The sequence below is a fragment of the Capra hircus genome, chromosome 15, assembly GCF_001704415.2.
Source record: "Capra hircus breed San Clemente chromosome 15, ASM170441v1, whole genome shotgun sequence".
Classification (NCBI taxonomy): Eukaryota; Metazoa; Chordata; class Mammalia; order Artiodactyla; family Bovidae; genus Capra; species Capra hircus.
The window spans coordinates 77,209,781-77,229,069 of record NC_030822.1 but is presented as its reverse complement, the minus strand read 5'-3'; the positions used below and the strand labels follow the sequence as shown (position 1 = coordinate 77,229,069).

The window sequence follows — 19,289 nt, the reverse complement described above, 5'->3', positions numbered from 1 at the left end:
ACTCTTTCCCTTCATTGGCTAAATTAAATTCTTTCAGAAGCTGAATGATACTGAGAAAGAAGTTGTGAAAGCCATGTTATGTTAATAACAGGAAGTTAAAGACAGACTCTTGAACTTCTATTTATAAGGTTCCTAAAGTAAATACTCCCTTGGATTCTATAAAATAAACTTTTATTCTTTTAATGACTTTTTAATTCTTTTAACCTTTTTGCTTAAGCATTGTAAAATTACATACAAACACATATACAACACACACACAGGCTCAAATGTACACATTCTTATGTTATTGGTGGACTTATTAAAAAATAACTATTTTAGGTCAACAAAAAGGATGGAGGGACAAGAAAAGAGTGTAATCAAATATGTTATGAAGCTAAGGAACACGTAGGAGTTTATATTCTCTCGTGGACTATCTGACTTAACACTTTGGATGACAAAGGGAAAAGGAACCAGAGAGTGTCTTCAGCTAGCATAGGTGAAGAGAGGTTGTTAAGATCTCATTTGTTCCAGAAAACAGTTATACATATTTATATATTATGCAAATAAGCATATATTTATATACTCGAACATTGTTTACAAAGATGTGAAAATGAACATTAAAATTCCACAAGGAACATTTCAGCAAATAATCAGAGGAAAAATTAGTGAATAATAAGAGAGAAAACTATCAATTTTATAAATGTTGGCTGAAATAGTAAACAAATACAAAACTGTGGAGCTAAATATGATAATCTAGCTAGGATGCCCATAAATTACCAAAAGTAAATTGTTAAGAGCCTTAATAATTTTCCATAAGCTGACCCACAGTGAACCTATATATCAGTTCACAGTTTGGTACACATAGCTTAGCAGTACATTCATGCCTGAGGAGCAGTTGGAGAAGCCATGTCTTTACTCAGACAATTTAAATATCAGTCCTGCCTCTTACTGGCTCTATGATCTTCGGCAAGTAAACTTAACTCTCTCCACCAGTTTCTTCACATACTGTGAGGGAAAAGTGACAGATCTTACCTCACAGAGTTTATGAAGACTAAAGTTTCTGAGTATAAAGCACTTAAAACACCAGGCACACAGTTAAATGTCAATAAATGTTAGCTCTTAATTACTTGACCAACTTATTCTTGGTCCAAACAGAAGCTAGAATATATAGTGTTCTTGGCTTATGTTTTTCTGTATCTCAATAATTTAAAAATCCACACTTCCCTCAATGTTTTGCAATATTCAATCATTAAATAATTAAATATTTATCTTTTATCAAATAATACACAAATGACAATATTAAATTTAATGATATATTCAATTTCTTAAACTAAATTTAAAATACCCTTAAGAAGATAAATTACAGGAGTAAAACCAATGTATTTTGGATAAAATGTATCGTATTCAGCGTTATTTTACTAATTTTAACAAATGTATTAAGACAGAAACATTTTAAATTCATTTAAGACAGAATCTATTATATTACATAAAATATAAAAACTAGATAAAACATATGGATCTGTACTATTAAATAAAATGTAATGTTTCTTTCAGGCTCTAAAAATTCTTTTTAGAATTTTTTCTAAAATGTTACCTGAGAACTGATCATGCGCTGAGATGAGCGAGCAATGTTAGCAGGCAGACCAAAGAAACTAGGTTTGTCATCCTCTGGAAGTTTCTCAATGACGGCACGATAGTCCTAAACACAGAAAAGTAAAAAACAGTTTTTCACCAAAAATCAAGTTTACAACCACTGAAATCAGAAAGAACCAGAATATCACTAAGTATGACTAGTATCACTAGTTATCCATGTCACACTGTCTAGGTAAACCTCACTTTCAGTGTGTATAGTATTAACTCAGTTATCTAATGGAAATTCTCTTTGTCATGGCTTCTTCATACTTAAATTAGGTAATATTATACTTTTTTAGCTGACATTTCTCATAATTGAAGGGACCCTGAATTGATTAAAGCAAACATATATGAGTGGCTATGTCTGTTGTTATTCAGCCATTAGGTCGTGTATGAGTCTTTGTGACTATGGACTGGCACGCCAGGCTTCCCTGTCCTTCACCATCTCCCGGAGTTTGCTTGAGTCGGTGATGCTCTTACCAATTTTCTGCTGCCCTCTTCTTTTGCCTTCTATCTTTCCCAACATCAGGGTCTTTTCCGATGAGTCAGCTCTTCACATCAAGCGGTCCACGTATTGGAGCTTCAGCTCCATCATCAGTCCTTCCAATGAATATTCAGGGTTGATTTCCTTTAGGATGGACTGGTTGGATCTCCTTGTAGTCTAAGGGACTCTCAAGATTCTTCTCCAACACCATAGTTCAAAAGCATCAATTCTTCAACACTCAGCCTTCTTTATGTGAGGTTCAACTCTCACATCCATACATGACTACTGGAAAAACCTAGCTTTGACTACATGAACCTTTTTTGGCAAAGTGATGTCTCTGCTTTTTAATATGCTGTCCAGGTTTGTCATAGATTTTCTCCCAAGAAGCAGTCACCATTCAGGGTGATTTTGGAGCCCACAAATAGAAAATCTGTCACTGCTTCCACTTTTTCTCCTTCTATTTGCCAGGAAGTGATGGGACTGGATGCCATGATCTTCATGTTTTTGAATGCTGAGTTTGAAGCCAGGTTTTTCAATCTCCTCTTTCACCCTTATCAACAGGCTCTTTAACTGGAAAGGCAGTCACTCCCTCCCCCATCACAAATGGTATATGGGGAAGCTGGTGCTAAACTATGCCTAGACGACCTGTTTTTAGGCCAGGGTTTCACAGGTAGCAGAGCAGCTCCCTTGCTGCAATCTACTGAAAGTCAGCCCTCGACACGAGGGTTTGTAGAAGAAAAAAGTTTATTCTTCAGAAATGAAAAATAATTTAAAAACAGCAAAATAAAATGTAAAAAAGAGATTCTTTAATTCCTCTTCACTTTCTGCCATGGTATCTGAGGTCGTGGATATTTCTTTTGCAATCTTGATTCCAGCTTATGCGTCATCCAGCCTGGCATTTTGCATAATGTAGTCTGCATATAAGTTAAATAAACAGGGTGACAATATGCAGCCTTGTTGTACTCCTTTCCCAATTTTGAACCAGTCTGTTGTTCTATAGAAGGTTCTAACCCACATACAGGTTCCTCAGGAGACAGGTAAGGTGGTCTGATATTCCTATCTCTTTAAAAATTTTCCACAGTTTGTTGTGGTCCCATACAGTCAAAGGCTTTTGCGTAGTCAGTGAAGCAGAAGTGGATGTTTCTTTTCAAATTCCCTTGCTTTCTCTATGATCCAATGAATACAATTTGATCTCAGGTTCCTTTGTGTTCAGTTGCTTCAGTCATGTCTGACTCTTTGAGACCCCATGGACTATGGTCCACCAGGCTTCTCTGTCCATGGAATTTCCCAGGCAAGAATACTGGAGTGGGCTGCCATTTCCTTCTCCAGGGAATCTTTCCGACCCAGGAATCGAACTATAATCTCCTGTGTCTCCTGCACTGGCAGATTCTTTACCACTGTGTGGTACCTCTGCCTTTTCTAAATCCAGCTTGTATATCTGGAAGTTTTTGGTTCATGTACTGCTGAAGCCTAGCTTGATGAGTTTTGAACATAACCTTTTTAGCATGCAAAATGAGTGTAACTGTATGGTAGTTTGAGCATTCTTTGGCACTGCCCTTCTTTGGGATCGGAATGAAAATTGACCTTTTCCAGTCCTGTGGCCACTGCTCAGTTTTCCAAATTTGCTGACATATTGAGTAGCACTTTAACAGCATCATCCTTTAAGATTTTAAATAGCTTAGCTGGAATCCTGTAACCTACCAAAGACTAATCAGCAGAGTATAGCTCTGCTTATAATGAAATAAATACTCTAACAATCTTTTTTTAAAAATACTTATAGAACCCTCAGAAACATATACATACATAGTCTCATGTACAAGAACTGCTTTGTAAATTGCTTTACTATAAAGCAATTCCAGTTAGTCATCACTGGTGAGGTGTGATGAAATGCATCGATAATCCTATCCTTTCATCCCAAGACTTACTGTAAGCACTACAAAGGCTTGATTGCCAAGCATGCACCCTAACAGTTTCCACTTCAGATGCTAGATAGGAAACTAAGAGTAGACCAAGATGATTTATTCAGTCTGGTCCAAAGATGGGAATTGTTTTGTTTGTTTTCATGAAGAGACAAGTTTATTTTAAGGCAGGTATTCTATATGCATCTAAACTATTCTTGCTGAAGTGGGATAAATTGTTTTTAATGGAGCAGCCTCATCTTCTGCCCCCACCCCCTTCATCTTTTCTCATCCTTCGCAGCTGCCTCTCAAGAATTTCCAAGACACAGGTGCTGGAGTTAAACTCCAGGAAGTACGTCAAAGCTTGAAAAGAAATGCTGTTCTCTGAAATGTTTTCTCTCCTATAGTGCAGTAAACTTCCTTAAGGTGTTCAGTCACATCATATTAATAGATATGCATAAATGTACATGTATTATATGTGCGTGTATACTTGTGTATATGCATGCATTTGTGCATGTGTGTGTGTGTGCATGCGTGTCTAAGTGTTCTCTCCTGGGAAACTTTGGCTTTCTCCTTCTATGTAACTCAATTAAATAGAAAGCTAAACATTGACTCTAGTGAATCATTTTATAATTTTTAAATTAAAAAAATTTTTTTCTTGTTTTTCCTTTTTTCTTTTCATCATCTTTTTTGGATGTGCCTTGCAGCATGTGAGATCTTAGTTCCCTGACCAGGGATTGAACCCATGTCCACTGCCTGTGGAAGCATGGAGTCCTAACCACTGGACCACCAGGGAAATCACATAACCATCTTATAATTTTAAAACTACTGTTTTCTTTGTATTTATACACTTGGTTCATTTTTAAATATCTGTGAAACTTTCTCATTGAGACTGGGGAATCGTCTCTACTTTGGACATGTTTCCTAAGTAACAGACTTCTACGTATCCAAACTGATTTATTCTCACTTGGACACAAAAGAATGTATACCAAATGATATCCTTTACATGAAACAGAGAGGCAAAACTGAACACAGGTTTTTGGAAATTAGGTTAATGTATCCTGTGTGGGGAGATAGTAACTAAAAGTGGAAGAACTTCCGGGGAGCTGATAATGTTGTTTCTTGACTCCAGTGCTAGTTACACTCATGTGTTCAGTGTACAAGTATGCACTGAATTGTGCACTTATGACATCTATTTTCCTATATATATTTCATTTTTCAATTTAAACTTCAAACAATAGAGACAAAAGACTTGTCAGGGTATGCTAACACGTGTACTATATATTTATCAGAAATAAATATGCAATAATAAATATCTGTGATATTTCTGTCTGCACACTGACTCCAAGTTTCTTCTACTAAAAAGTAAACTCTACCGATGCATCAAGAGATCCACAGTTCTTGAACAGGGTTATTATTGAGCAAATGTTCAATGAGTATTGTTGAATGATTAAATGAATGGAAGATACTGAAAAATAAAATAAGATGGAATACTCAAAAAAACCAGATATCAACAAGAGTAACATATTTAATATTGGTAGTCAAGATTTTATTTTTTGATTTATGCTACTAAAACAAAGGCATTTTCTTGAAAAATATTTGAATGAGAGAAAAGGCACAATACTGAAAGAAGTATATAAATATATGTATATATTGTAATTCATGAAGAAACATGTAATTTAAAACTCTAGGCAATAAAAACATTTTTCGGGGGCATTTACACAAATACAAATTGGTAGCAAAATAACCCAAATCTTTGGGCTACATTTTGTACTATTTTTTGGAAAAGATGACTGCATTCTAGGAAACTTCTATAAGATGACTCAAAGCAAAAAGCTACAGTCAAATAAAATAAATTCATATAAACAAAAATGTTTCTATGAAATCTTTTTAGGTTAACATCTCTTGTAGCTTTAGAACTACTTTAAATTTATAAACCAGAGTATGAAATAGACATCTGTTGAATAATATTTGCTTTTTTCAAATTTACTGTATCAGAGCACTACCATAATTACAAACAAGTAGTATATCCTCCCATTCCAGATCTTCACAACTGCCCTACAATTTAAAAATTTTCCTAGGCCACTGCTTTCAAGATTTATCTATCTATCAATACTATTATCATCAATCAGTGCTCAGTAAGTATCCAAAAGCAATAGGACACCTAACTAGAGTTTAGAGAATCAGGCTGCATATTGGCATAATAAATAATAATCTGTATTTGTGAGTGAAGACTGCTTGTACTTGTGAAAAGAAGCAACATATTTTAATAATGTAAGAAATTATGCAAGTTTCAATCTGGTAATAAATTGAAAACAATTAATTTTACCTACCAAAATGCTGCAGGATTTTGGCAGAGATATGGAGTATGGAAAAACGCTTTTCTTGTTCCTTTGGCTTAATACGTCAATTATTGAAGAATTAAAAAATTGCTTCAGGTATGATTGAAGAACTCTAAGGTCAAAGTAGTTATCTATGCGTCCTCCATAAATAGCATTTTCAAGCAAACCATGTACAAATTCCCACTGTACATCTTTGGAACCTATAATTTTAAAAAAAATTGTTTCATTTCTAAGATATTAGAAATTTTCTAAAAATATTCTAAAATATTAAACAAATTTCAGGCTCTAGCTATATTTATAGACTATAATAATACATATTTAAAGCATTTAAATTACTCCTTAAGGTTTGATATTAATATTAATGTTCATCAATATTAGGGCTTCTCTGGTAGCTCAGCTGGTAAAGAATCTGTCTGCAATGAGGGAGGCCTGGGTTCAATTCCTAGGTGTGGAAGCTCTCCTGGAGAAGGGACAGGCTACCCACTGCAGTATTCTTGGGCTTCCCTTGTGGCTCAGCTGGTAAAGAATCCACCTGCAATATGGGAGACCTGGGTTTGGTCTCTGGGCTGGGAAGGTCTCCTGGAGAAGGGAACACCAGCTGGAGAAGGAAATGGCTACCCACTCCAATATTCTGGTCTGGAGAATTCCTCAGACTGTACAGTCCACGGGGCTGCAAAGTCAGACATGACCAAGCAACTGTCATTTTCTGGCCCTGATATTAACACTAATGCTCACTAATATTGTTAATATAATCATAGAGGACCAATTCCAGGAAGGGAGTTATCACCATAGATAAGTACAGTATAAGCTAGATATGGTGGTCAGGAAGGAACCTGGCAAAGTCTTTCAATTTTCCTCTGTTTCCCACTGTCTGCATAACCCAGCGAATTCCTTCCAAACATTTGCTTTTTTGCATCTCCACATAAACTGCCTTCCTCCCTTTTGAAGGCTAACACCACTACCCCCACTTCACTACTCTTTTGTCTTTAGTTGAAGATGGTATCTAGGGTGAGAGCTTCGGCCAGTATACAGGTTACTTAGTTTTCTTGGATCTCTCACATATACAAATATTATTATTTTTTGTTGTTGTTTATTTGTTGTGCTGTGTTTACTCACTCAGTCATGTCTGACTCTCTGCAAACCCAAGGACTGTAGCCCAGCAGGCTCCTCTGTCCATGGGATTCTCCAGGCAAGAATACTGGAGTGGTCTGTCATGCCCTTCTCCAGGGGATCTTCCCAACCCAGGGATCAAACCCAGGTCTCCTGCATTGCAGGCAGATTCTTTACCACCTGAGCCACCATCTTCCCTTATTAATTCATTTCATGTCTATTTAATTCTTTGACCAGCCAGAAGAACCTAGAAGGGTAGAGGAAAATTTCTTCCTCCACGACAGCAGTAAATGCAGAAACACTATTTTAATCTACCTATTAAGATCACTGATAGTATTACTAGCTTAGTTCTATTCCATTACTATAAAATTCAATGAACTTTTCCCCATTTTTACATTTAATTCTCCAGATGTGGAAGTCCCTTAATATCAGGAAATTTTGTAATCATAAGATTATACAGCAAAGACTTTTATCACGAGATTCAATATAATTTTAAAGCATCTTAATTTTATAATAATTTCAGTGGTATAATATATTATATATAAATCATGATGTTATTAATTAATTCCATCATAAGCTGGAAACATAATGAAATCATTCACTTTCTCTATGCTTTGGTTTCCTCGTCTTAAAAGGGTACTAATAATATATGCCTCACAGTGATATAATAAAAATAAATAAATGTTCAACAGCCTTTTGGAAAATTACCAAGTTTCTAAGCAAGATAAAATACCAGTAAATATCCTCAAAAATATGTTTTAAAATAAACCTGAAAACAACTCAATAATAAAATGAATTGCCCCTTAGCACAAAATGGGGAATGCTGCATCATGTAGAGAAAGGAATGGGGGAGATGCTTCCAGAATGCTGGTAACATTCTTTTTATTGATTCTGGACTAGTTACAAAGGTTCACTTTTTGAAAATCTATTGAATTGTACATTTATGTGTACTTTTCTGATGTATAATTTAAAAAAAAATTTAAATAAGCAAGAAAATCACCTGGAATACTATTTGGCATTAACTAAAAATGGGGAACAAATAAATTAATATCCTATCTACTGCTAATACATACCTGACAGAAATATATTACACCTGACAGAAGACATACAATCTCAGAGTGGAATACTATATAGCACTGAGAATAAATGGACTATAATTGATACATAACAATTTCTCAAATACAACATTAGCTGAAAGAATCTAAATATTAGAGTACCTGATGTATGATTTCGATTTTATAAAAACAGGCAAACCTAGTCTATATACATAGGTACCTGGTTTTATCACAGGAACAAGGGTGAGGGAACTTGGAGAACAGAAGCGACTGAAAGGCAGCATTAGAGTATAATCTAAAGTATTGGTAATGTTTGTTTCTTGATTGGACACTCTCACCTCTTTTATACAAAACAGCTTAGAAATTCATAGCCACAGAAAAGAGAGAAGAAAAAGAAATAAAAGGAATTCAAATTGTAAAGGATGAAGTAAAACTGCTGCTGCTTCCACATTACATTCTATACACATAAAATCCTAAAGGTGCCACCAGAAAACTACTAGAGCTCATCAGTAGGTTTAGTAAAGTTGCAGAATAAAAAATTAATATATAGAAATCTGTTGTACTTCTATAAAATAACAAAATATCAAAAAGAGAAATTAAGGAAATAACCCCATGTACTATCACAATAAAAAGTATATAATATCTGGGAATAGACCTACCAAAGAAAGTGAAAGATCCATACCCTGAAGATATAAATGAAAGAAACTGAAGACAGCATAAACAGAAGGAAAGATATCCTGTGTCCTTACACTGTAAGAATCTATATTGTTAAAATGACCATACTACCCAAGGCAATCTATGGACTCAATGCAATCCCTATCAAATTACCATTGGCATTTTTCAGAGAACTGGAACAAAAACAAAATGTTTAATTCTGTGGAAACACAAAAGATCCTGAACAGACAAGACAACCTTGAGAAAGAATAATGGAGCTGGAGGAATCAAACTCCCTGACTCCAGACAATACTACAAAGCTATAGTAGTCAAAACAGTGTGGTACTGGCCCCAAAACAGACACCTAGATCAATAGATCAGAATAAAAAGCCAAAGAGCAAATCCACACACTAAGGGCAAATTAATCTACAGCAAAAGAAGCCAAGAATATACAATGGAGAAAAGACAGTCTTCAGTAAGTGGTTCTGGGAAAACTGGATAGCTATACGTAAAAGAATGAAATTGGAACATACTCTAACATGAAATACAAAAATAAGCTAAATATGGATTAAAGACTTAAATGTGAGACTGGATATTATAAAACTCCTAGAGGAAAACATAGGCAGGATATTCTTTGACATAAATCATAGCAATATTGTTTTGGACCTGTCTTCTAAAGAAAAATGAGTAAAAATGAAAAAGTGAGACTTAATTAAACTTAAAAGGTTTTTTATAACAAAGAAAACCATCAACAAAAACAAAAAGATAACATATGGAATGGTAAAAAATATTGGCAAACAGTGAGACCAAGAGGGGATTAACTTCCAAAATATACAAATAGCATTCTGTATACAAAATATACAAATACAATTCAGTATCAAAAAAACCCAAAACTGAACCAAAAAAACAGATAGAAGACCTAAATAGACATTTCTCCAAAGAAGACATACAGATGGCCAACAGGCACATGAAAACATGCTCAATATTGCTAATTATTAGGAAAATGCAAAAGAAAACTACAATGAGGTCATAATGGCCATCATTAAAAAGTCTACAAACAATAAATTCTAGACTGTGTGGAGACAAGGGAAGCCTCTAGCACTGTTGGTGGGAATGTAAATTGATACAACCACTATGGAGAACAGTAAGGAAGTTCCCTAAAAAAACTAAACATAGCGTTACCATATGATCTTGCAATCCCACTCCTGGGCATATATCCAGGGATGATGAAAACTCTAATTAAAAAAGAAACTTGTACTCAACATTCATAAAGCACTATTTACAAGAGCCAAGACATGGAAACAGCCTAAGTGCCCATCAAAAGATGAATGGATAAGGAGGAAATGGTATATGTGTAAATATATATATATACCCACGTGCATGTGTGCACGCACGCACACACATACACACACACAGAGGAGACTACTACTCAGCCATAAAAAAGGATAAAATAATACCATTTGCAGCATATAGATGGACCTAGAAATTATTCTACTAAGTCATAAAGGAAAACAAACAAACAAATATCATAAGATATCATTTATATCACTTTGCTGACAAAGGTCTGTCTAGTCAAAGCTATGGTTTTTCCAGTAGTCATGTATGGCTATAACAGTTGGACCATAAAGAAAGCTGAGCACCAAAGAATTGATGCTTTTGAATTGTGGAAAAGACCCTTGAGAGTCCCTTGGACTCAAGGAGATCCAACCAGTCCATCCTAAAGGAAATCAGTCCTGAATATTCATTGGAAGGACTGATGCTGAAGGTGAAGCTCCAAACTTTGGCCACCTGATGCGAAGAACTGACTCTATGGAAAAGACCCTGATGCTGGCAAAGATTGAAGTCAGGAAGAGAAGGGGATGAAAGAGTATGAGATATTTGGATGGCATCACCGACTTGATGGACACGAGTTTGAGCAAGCTCCAGGACTTGGTGATGGATACGGAGGCCTGGCATGTTGCAGTCCATGGGGTTGCAAAGAGTCGGACGTGACTGAATGACTGAACTGAACTAACTGATCACTTCTATGCGGAATCTAAAAAAAATGATGAACTTATTTGTAAAACAGAAATAAACTCACAGACACAGAAAACGAACTTATGGTTACCAAAGAGGACATAGGGGGTGGGATGAATTTGGAATTAACAGATACACACCACTACATATAAAATAAACAACAAAGATATACTATACAGCACTGGGAACTATATTCAATATCTTGCCATAATCTATGTAGAAAACAATCTGAAAAAGGACACACACACACATATATATGTACAAAAGAATCACTTCTCTGTACACATGAAACACTGTAAGCCAACTATACTTCAATAAAATTAAAACAAAAAGAAGAAAACTTCAAAAAAATGGGACTTGGCCACATGCTAGATGTCTATCCTTATGCTTTTGTGGAAACAAGTTACATAATAAATTCTCATGCCATTAATTTAACAAACAATAACAGTGCCTACTACCATGGGATATGCTCTGCTGCAGGCGTTAAGGAGATAAAGAGCAAAAAACATAGTCAGAGACCTTGCTTAATATAGATTAAACTTAGTTGAAAGAGATGAACAAAATTTTAAAAATAAATGAATGAATAAGAAAGCACCTCTAATGTATTAAAACAATAAAGCAGAACAAGGGAATAGAGAACAACTGGAAGATTACTTTAGATTTGGCGGTAATAAAAAACTTTTCTGAAGAGGACACCACTCAGACAAGATGTGAATGAGAAAAGGAGAAAACCACGTAAAGATCTGGAAGAAGAGCATTTCAGACAAACGGAAGAATACCTATCAAAACCTTCAGGTAGGAACAAGCCTGGTTTGTTCAAGGAACAGAAAGAAGCTAAATGTGGCTATAGGCTTTAAAAGGAAATTGTCTGCTTTACTTTACTTTTGGCCTCCCTGGTGGCTCAGCTGGTAAAGAACCAACCTGCAACACAGGAGACCTGGGTTCAGTCCCTGGGTTGGAAAGATCCCCTGGAGAAGGGTAGGGCTACCCACTCCAGTATTCTGGCCTGGAGAAGCCTATGGACTATATAGTCCATGGGGTCAACAAAGAGTCGGACACAACTGAGCGACTTTCACTGTCACTTTAATTTTCTAAAAATTAAATTTGGTTACTCTGCGGAGAATTTTTGAAAGAAGCTATTGCTTGGACCACCAAGGCATTGATGAAACTGAAAAAACTGAACAGAATCTCGATGTGACTTGGACATGAAGGGGACAGAAACTGCCAAAACACTGGATGTCTGAGGATTAAAAAAAGAGAAGAATCCAGGGTGACTGATGGGTTTTGAAGCTGAACAACGACATGGATGGTGGTACCACTTACTGGAATGGGGCAGACTCAGGGAAGAGTACTTTGGCAAGGCTGCAGGGTGGGAGGGAAAGACAAGAATCTAGAGTTCTGTTTAGGACGGTTTTAAGCTACATATTTTTCTCTTCCTCTACACTCTGGTGTCCCCTTGAGTTGGCCCTGAACAGTGACTCTCAGGGATTGGACCAGTCCTGTCTTCCGGAGGCAGCAAGTTAGGTGGTCTCAAGGGATCTTATTGTATGGTTTTGTTTGCTGTCCTATTTTACTCTATTATTTGTACCTTTATTCCTGATTTTACTTAATCACGCAATTATGATTCCACAGATTCTTAGTCTACCATATTCCTGAATTTTAATAGCTCCTTTAAAAATTATTAATAATTCAGTTATAAATAATTCAGTAGAAGCCTGAAACTGCTGAAGGCCACAAAGTAAAGACAAAGTCTTCCTAGCTTTCTGCTTTCTGGGAGCTACAGATCAATCAGAAATCTAACGGATTATATCAAAGCTAATGACCACAATCGATAATATAAAAACTTTCACAAGCATAGCATTCAGAACATAAAATACAAAATATAAAGCAAGTTTTATAATAGGAAGTCAAGTCACTCTCGAAAAAAACATATTTTTAATAAGACCTCAAGTTTTTCCACTGACACCAGAGATCAAAGTTTTCATCATGGGAACTTACCATCAAAGAGCCTGTCAATAATGTTGTACCCAGCTCGAAGATCTGATAAAGAAAACTCATAAAACTTGGTCCAACCCTATCCAAACAAATTTAAAAATGTTAAAGAACTATAAGCAGTATTCAAAGATATATATGCATGTATAACTGTCCTTATACTCTTTAAAAGAAAATTCAATATAGGCTAAAAGAAAAAATACAGCCCCTGAGAATTAATAAAAACAATAAGACAATACAGCTAAACTTTATTAAACCTTACATAAAATATGCAAATTCACATAGCGTTTCGGAAGGACATCCAAGAAATGGCGAAGAGCTGGCGGCTCGGGAATGTGAACTGAGTAACAGGGGATAAGGAGGGAGGAGACTGAACTTTGCCTTGGAAGCGTTTTCATCGCTTTTAAACTTATACCATGTGTCACAACAGAAAAATGGAATCTGACTTTGTTTTTAAAATGTGAGTTTTGCTTTCTCAATAAAAGTGCATCACTATTTTTCATGTATCCATCAGGATTAATTGGTACATTAAGCTAAGGACAATTGTCACAGAAATTAGGGAAAAAGGCTTTAGGGGAAGGTAAGCCTGGCCACTTCCAAACTCTACAGCGGTTTAGGAATGATTCCTTCAGCAAGTTAATTAGCATTGAAATTCACGGTCCCACCTTTGTAAAATGAAAATGATAAGCATACCCGTTGATAAGGATCATACATAACTGTATGAAACAACACGCTGCTGTTCTTATTTACTCTTCCACTGGTCTGACAAGTATTTATTGTCAGGCTGTGTGCTAGGCACTGGGTTAAGCACTTCTAAACACACATTTATCTCATTTAATCCTCACAATGAAGGTAAATATGATCATTGTACAGTCAAGGGAACTGTTGCTAATCAGGAGTTAAAGTAATTTACTGAAGCAAGGAAATTCTAGAGTCAGGACTCAAACTGCAGAACCTTTACTCTCATTTTGACATGTAACTGAAATATAGAGAAAGGCTCAAAGGTGGGCAGATGAGGAGGGCAATTTGGGGAAGAGTATCCCAACATAAATAGAGAAAGTTTAACAAAGAAGACAGGAAAAGTTTAAAGATGGAAGAGCAACAAAATTTGGAGCTAAGATAGGCATTTGGAGAGAAAGTGAGGGATTGGTACCAGGTAGGACTGCCATAGCAATGAAAAAACGTGGTCTATTGGTAGTTTGGGGCTTCCCTGGTGGCTCAGAGGTTAAAGCATCTGGCTACAATCTGGGAGACCTGGGTTCAATCCCTGGGTTGCAAAGATCCCTTAGAGAAGGAAATAGCACCCCACTCCAGTATTCTTGCCTGGAGAATCCTATGGACGGAGGAGCCTGGTAGGCTGCAGTCCATGGGGTCGCAAAGAGTAGGACACGACTGAGTGAATAGTTCATTGGTGGTTTAGCAAAAAAAGCCAGAGGCTATAGTGAGAACACTCAATGGACTCAAAGACAATAAAGAAGTCTCGTGTGACTGTGGTGTCGAGTACAAATGGGAAGTGTAGGGAGGCTATGGATAAAACACAGTATCAAGAATAACTCCCATGCTTCCAACATAAGTAGACAGATATTAATGCCTATTATTGAGCAGGCTATACTGAAGGAAAAATAGGTATGAGAATTCAGTTTTTGAACACTGAGATGACTGTGAGAATTTAACCATAAAAATAATACCTTAACAATGATGGGTTATGACGGTTCACACATCATTCTCAACACTTTAATTCAAAATGATGGGTCTAACATTCTAGAACCCTCCTATTACCTGCTGCCAGATATCTGGTCAGTAGAGGTCTGTCTATGTCCTCAAGGTTAGAAACATGGGATTTGGAGTCAGATGGACTCAGGTTCAATCCTCATCTCTCACTTCTAGCGGATTGACCCTGACCAAATCATTTAACCTCTTTAAATCTCAATTTTGTAATAACTAAATTGAGATTAAAATAGCATTTTCCTGATAGAGTTAAGGCAAGGAGTGAAAATATACAAACTTTAGTCATCGACATACTCCTTTCTGATCTTTGCCATATCTGCATAAAATCTGAAATACAAGTAACATTTTTCTTAAACTTAATCTATGTTTTCACTTAATGCACTATAATAGGAAACAATGAATTGTTACCATACATAGAAAACCAGTATCACCATAAATTGATACTAACCATAAGATTAATACCAATAAAAATTGTACTGAAAAATGTTTCTCAGTAAATAACAAATAAAATTTTGTTAAATTCTAGCTAAAAAAAAAAAAAAAAAAATGATGTAAACTAGATAGCCATATACAGTCCAGAAGATTAACAGAAAAGACGGAATTAGAGATATACATTTATAAACTATGGGGCCTCCCTGGTGGCTCAGATGATAAAGAATCTGCCTGCAGTTCCAGGTTCAATTCCTGGGTCAGGAAGATCCCCTAGAGAACACAATGGCTACCCACTCCAGTATTGTTGCCTGGAGAATTCCATGGACAGAGGAGCCTGGCAGGCTGCAGTATACGTGGTCACAGTCAGACACAACTAAGTGATTAACACTACACAAATCATGAATCAAATTAAGACATAATAGTTAGCTACTTACACTAAATTGTAAAAATATTCTAATAAAAAGTGTTCACCTTAGAATATATCCAAGACATGCTCTTACTCACCTGTGGAATGTAATTCCTTCTTTCTTGGCATGCAGCATGAAACCATGCAAAACTGAAGAGAGCATGAGCCCGATGTATGTTATCTTTTTTGCTAATTTGCTCAGGAGTCCAAGATTCATAAGTACGCATTAAATTCTTCTTTAAACCTGGAGGTGACTAGAGAAAAAATAATGAATCTATTGTTTAAAACCTTACAAATAAATCAGTATTTAACATACTTGAAAACATATTTTAATGAAGAAATTTTTCATCATTACCAAGATTAATAAACTATTTTAATGTTAACTTCAAAATGTATAAATATAAAACAAGTTTTAAAATCCTTACACCTAATAGCCCATCTCAAAATTTTAACAATTTTTTAATTTAAAAAACCTACATAACCAAATTGGTTTCAAATACTGTCACTCTGCTTATTTAATTTATATGCAGAGTACATCACACAAAATGCTGGGCTAGATGAAGCACAAGATGGAATCAAGCTTGCCAGGAGAAACATCAATAACCTCAGATACGCAGATGACACTACCCTTATAGCAGAAAGTGAAGAGGAACTAAAGAGCCTCTTGATGGAAGTGAAAGAGGAGAGAGAAAAAGTCGGCTTAAAACTCAACATTCAAAAAACTAAGATCATGGCATCCGGTCCCATCACTTCATGGTAAACAGATGGGGAAACAATGGAAACCATGACAGATTTTATTTCCTTGGGCTCCAAAATCACTACAGATGGTGACTAGAGCCATGAAATTAAAAGATGCTTGTTCCCTGGAAGAAAGGCTATGACCAGTCTAGACAGCATATTAAAAAGCAGAGACATTTCTTTGCCAACAAAGGTCTGTCTACGGTTTTTATTGAAAAAAACCACAGCTATGGTTTTTCCAGTAGTCATGTATGGATGTGAGAGTTGGGCCATAAAAAAAAACTGAGCACCAAAGAACTGATGCTTTTGAACTGTGCTGTTGAAGAAGACTCTTGAGAGTCCCTCGGACTGCAAGAATATCTAACCAGTCCATCCTAAAGGAAACAGCCTTTTCATTGGAAAGACTGAGGCTGAAGCTGAAACTCCAATACTTTGGCCACCTGATCCGAAGTGCTGACTCACTGGAAAAGACCCTGATCCTGGGAAAGGTTGAAGGCAGGACGAGAAAGGGATGACAGAGGATGAGATGGTTGGATGGCATCACTGACTTGAGGGACATGAATCTGAGCAAGCTCCTGGAGTTGGTGATGAACAGGGAATGGTGATGGACAGGTGATGGACTGCATGCTGCAGTCCCTGGGGTCACAGAGTCATATAGGACTGAGCAACTGAACTGACATAACCAGCAATATTCAAAATAACCAAATAAGTTTTATATGACTACTGAACTATTTTACTGAAACATTCATTTACATTACAAATATGATACTGATTATTACAAGGCAGGTGTTTTATAGTTCAATATGTCAGTTCTTTCGCTCTAGTACTATTTAAAATTCTAGGAGGACTTAAAATTACTCTTTACAATATCAACTAATCTTCCTTGAATATTAGTCCACTTTACTAAGTGCTTATTACCTGACCTTGCTAGGCTTATAACACAAACCAAAACCCAGGAACTGAAACTGTACATTAGACAAATACTACTCAACAACACTTGTCCACATGTCCAGAATCCATTTATATTATACTGTTGAATTATAAAAATGAAAGAAGAAAAATTATGAATTCTTGGAAAAAGAACAAAATAAATGTGTCTAATTTGTTTAACCCATTTCAAAAATTAGCTTGTTTTAAAAGTAAATTTTCACTGCATTTTTTCTTAAATAAAAACTTTTCTTAAATTAAAAGAAAAAATACCCAAGTACTTTTACTAAGTACATTTTCAAATGTACACTTTTAAAATGAAAATGTTTTGTTTATGAAACAGCTTCAATCACCTAGGGTTTTTAAAGCCCTATACTAAAGATTATGCAAAATGAATAAACCATATACAATTTCAGAGAAAATCATACACAAATACAGACTATCAGAAAATGACAAAATGTAAATGGCAACCCACTCCAGTATTCTTGCCTGGAGAATTCCACGGACAGAGGAGCCTGGTGGGCTCCATAGGGCAAAGTTAAGTCCATGGGGTCACAAAGAGTCGGACATGACTGAGCAACTAAACAAAACACCAGTATGTCAAATTATAAGATAAATTAAAATATATACTCAACTGAAAATTCACAGGCTTAAAATAATTGAAATTATTTCAAGTTAATATAAATAAATTAAGCATTCCACATAAGAAATTAGAAATAACAGAAGCCAATACAAATCTAAGGAAATTATAACAAAAAAAAGCAGGAAATTCAGTGATTAGAAAATAATAAGAAAAAGTAAATCAGTAAGTATGACATTATTTGTAATAAATTTTAAAACAACTCATCAAAAAGATTAGAGATAATAAAATGAATATTTAGCAATTTTTAAATACAATAATATGTGTATACATATATGGACATATACAGTAATAATTTTGAACACAGTGAACTATACTATTTCTGGGAATAATTAAAATCTTTTATACTGATTTAAGAAATACAAAAAAATTCACCAATAATTTAAATGAATCTGAAAATCTTCATAAAAATGTGATCAAATTACTTCCTAAAAAAGGATACCAGAAGAGGCTGTAGAGTAAGTTAAAATAGTCAAGGAACCTCTGATATACTGCATGCAGGCATGCTAAGCAGCTTCACTCATGTCCATCTCTGTTGGACCCTATGGACTGTAGCCACCAGGCTTCTCCGTCCATGGGATTCTCCAGGCAAGAATACTGGTATGGACCAGGCCCTCCTCCAGAAAATCTTCCCAACCCAGGGGTTGAAGCCATGACTCTTGAGTCTCCTGCATTGGCAGGCAGGTTCTTTACCACTAGCGCCACCTGCGAAGACCTGATACATTAACTCTTCATTTATTGAAATATTACTGCATTCTTCCTACATGCCAGGTATTATATAAGTGGAAAAAAAAAAAGGGCAAGAGAAACATAGCCCTTGCCTTTATGACTTTAACAATATAGTTCTTCAATATAGTTCAGTAGAAAAGTATACTGAGAGAGCGGCTGGAGAAGATCCTGGAACCGTTCTTTCTTATGAGACATTATAATTGACATTCATTCAATTAACATATTTTCAAGTATTAAGTCATTTTTGCAGTCTCTGGATTCTTAGCCTTTTTCCTCCCTACATAAGGTTTAATGCCTTCAGGTGAAAAACAGAAGTACTGATATAAAATAGCAAGTAGTTATAAACACTAAGAAGACATTTTTCACCTGAAAAGAGATTATATTCTACAAATTGAGAGAAGATGCAAGTAGAACATTTCAAACCAGTTTTCTTTAAGATTTAATTCAGTTTATTATTTTATTTATGATTTTTATCAGTTATATCATACCATTACTAACACATATAATTTTGGATATATCATGTTTAG

At 35.5% G+C, this 19,289-nt stretch overlaps 1 protein-coding gene across 1 annotated transcript in view; it reads right to left on the bottom strand.

The window, feature by feature from the left end:
- The window catches only part of DYNC2H1 (dynein cytoplasmic 2 heavy chain 1), a 399,579-nt gene that overhangs the window by 146,525 nt on the left and 233,765 nt on the right, over positions 1-19,289 (bottom strand). The window contains exons 79-82 of the mRNA XM_013969394.2: positions 15,827-15,982; positions 13,169-13,244; positions 6,327-6,535; positions 1,574-1,678 (exon numbers count right to left, since the gene is read on the bottom strand). Of these exons, the coding sequence (XP_013824848.2) occupies positions 1,574-1,678; positions 6,327-6,535; positions 13,169-13,244; positions 15,827-15,982 (546 nt within the window). The remainder of the gene's footprint in view (positions 1-1,573; positions 1,679-6,326; positions 6,536-13,168; positions 13,245-15,826; positions 15,983-19,289) is intronic.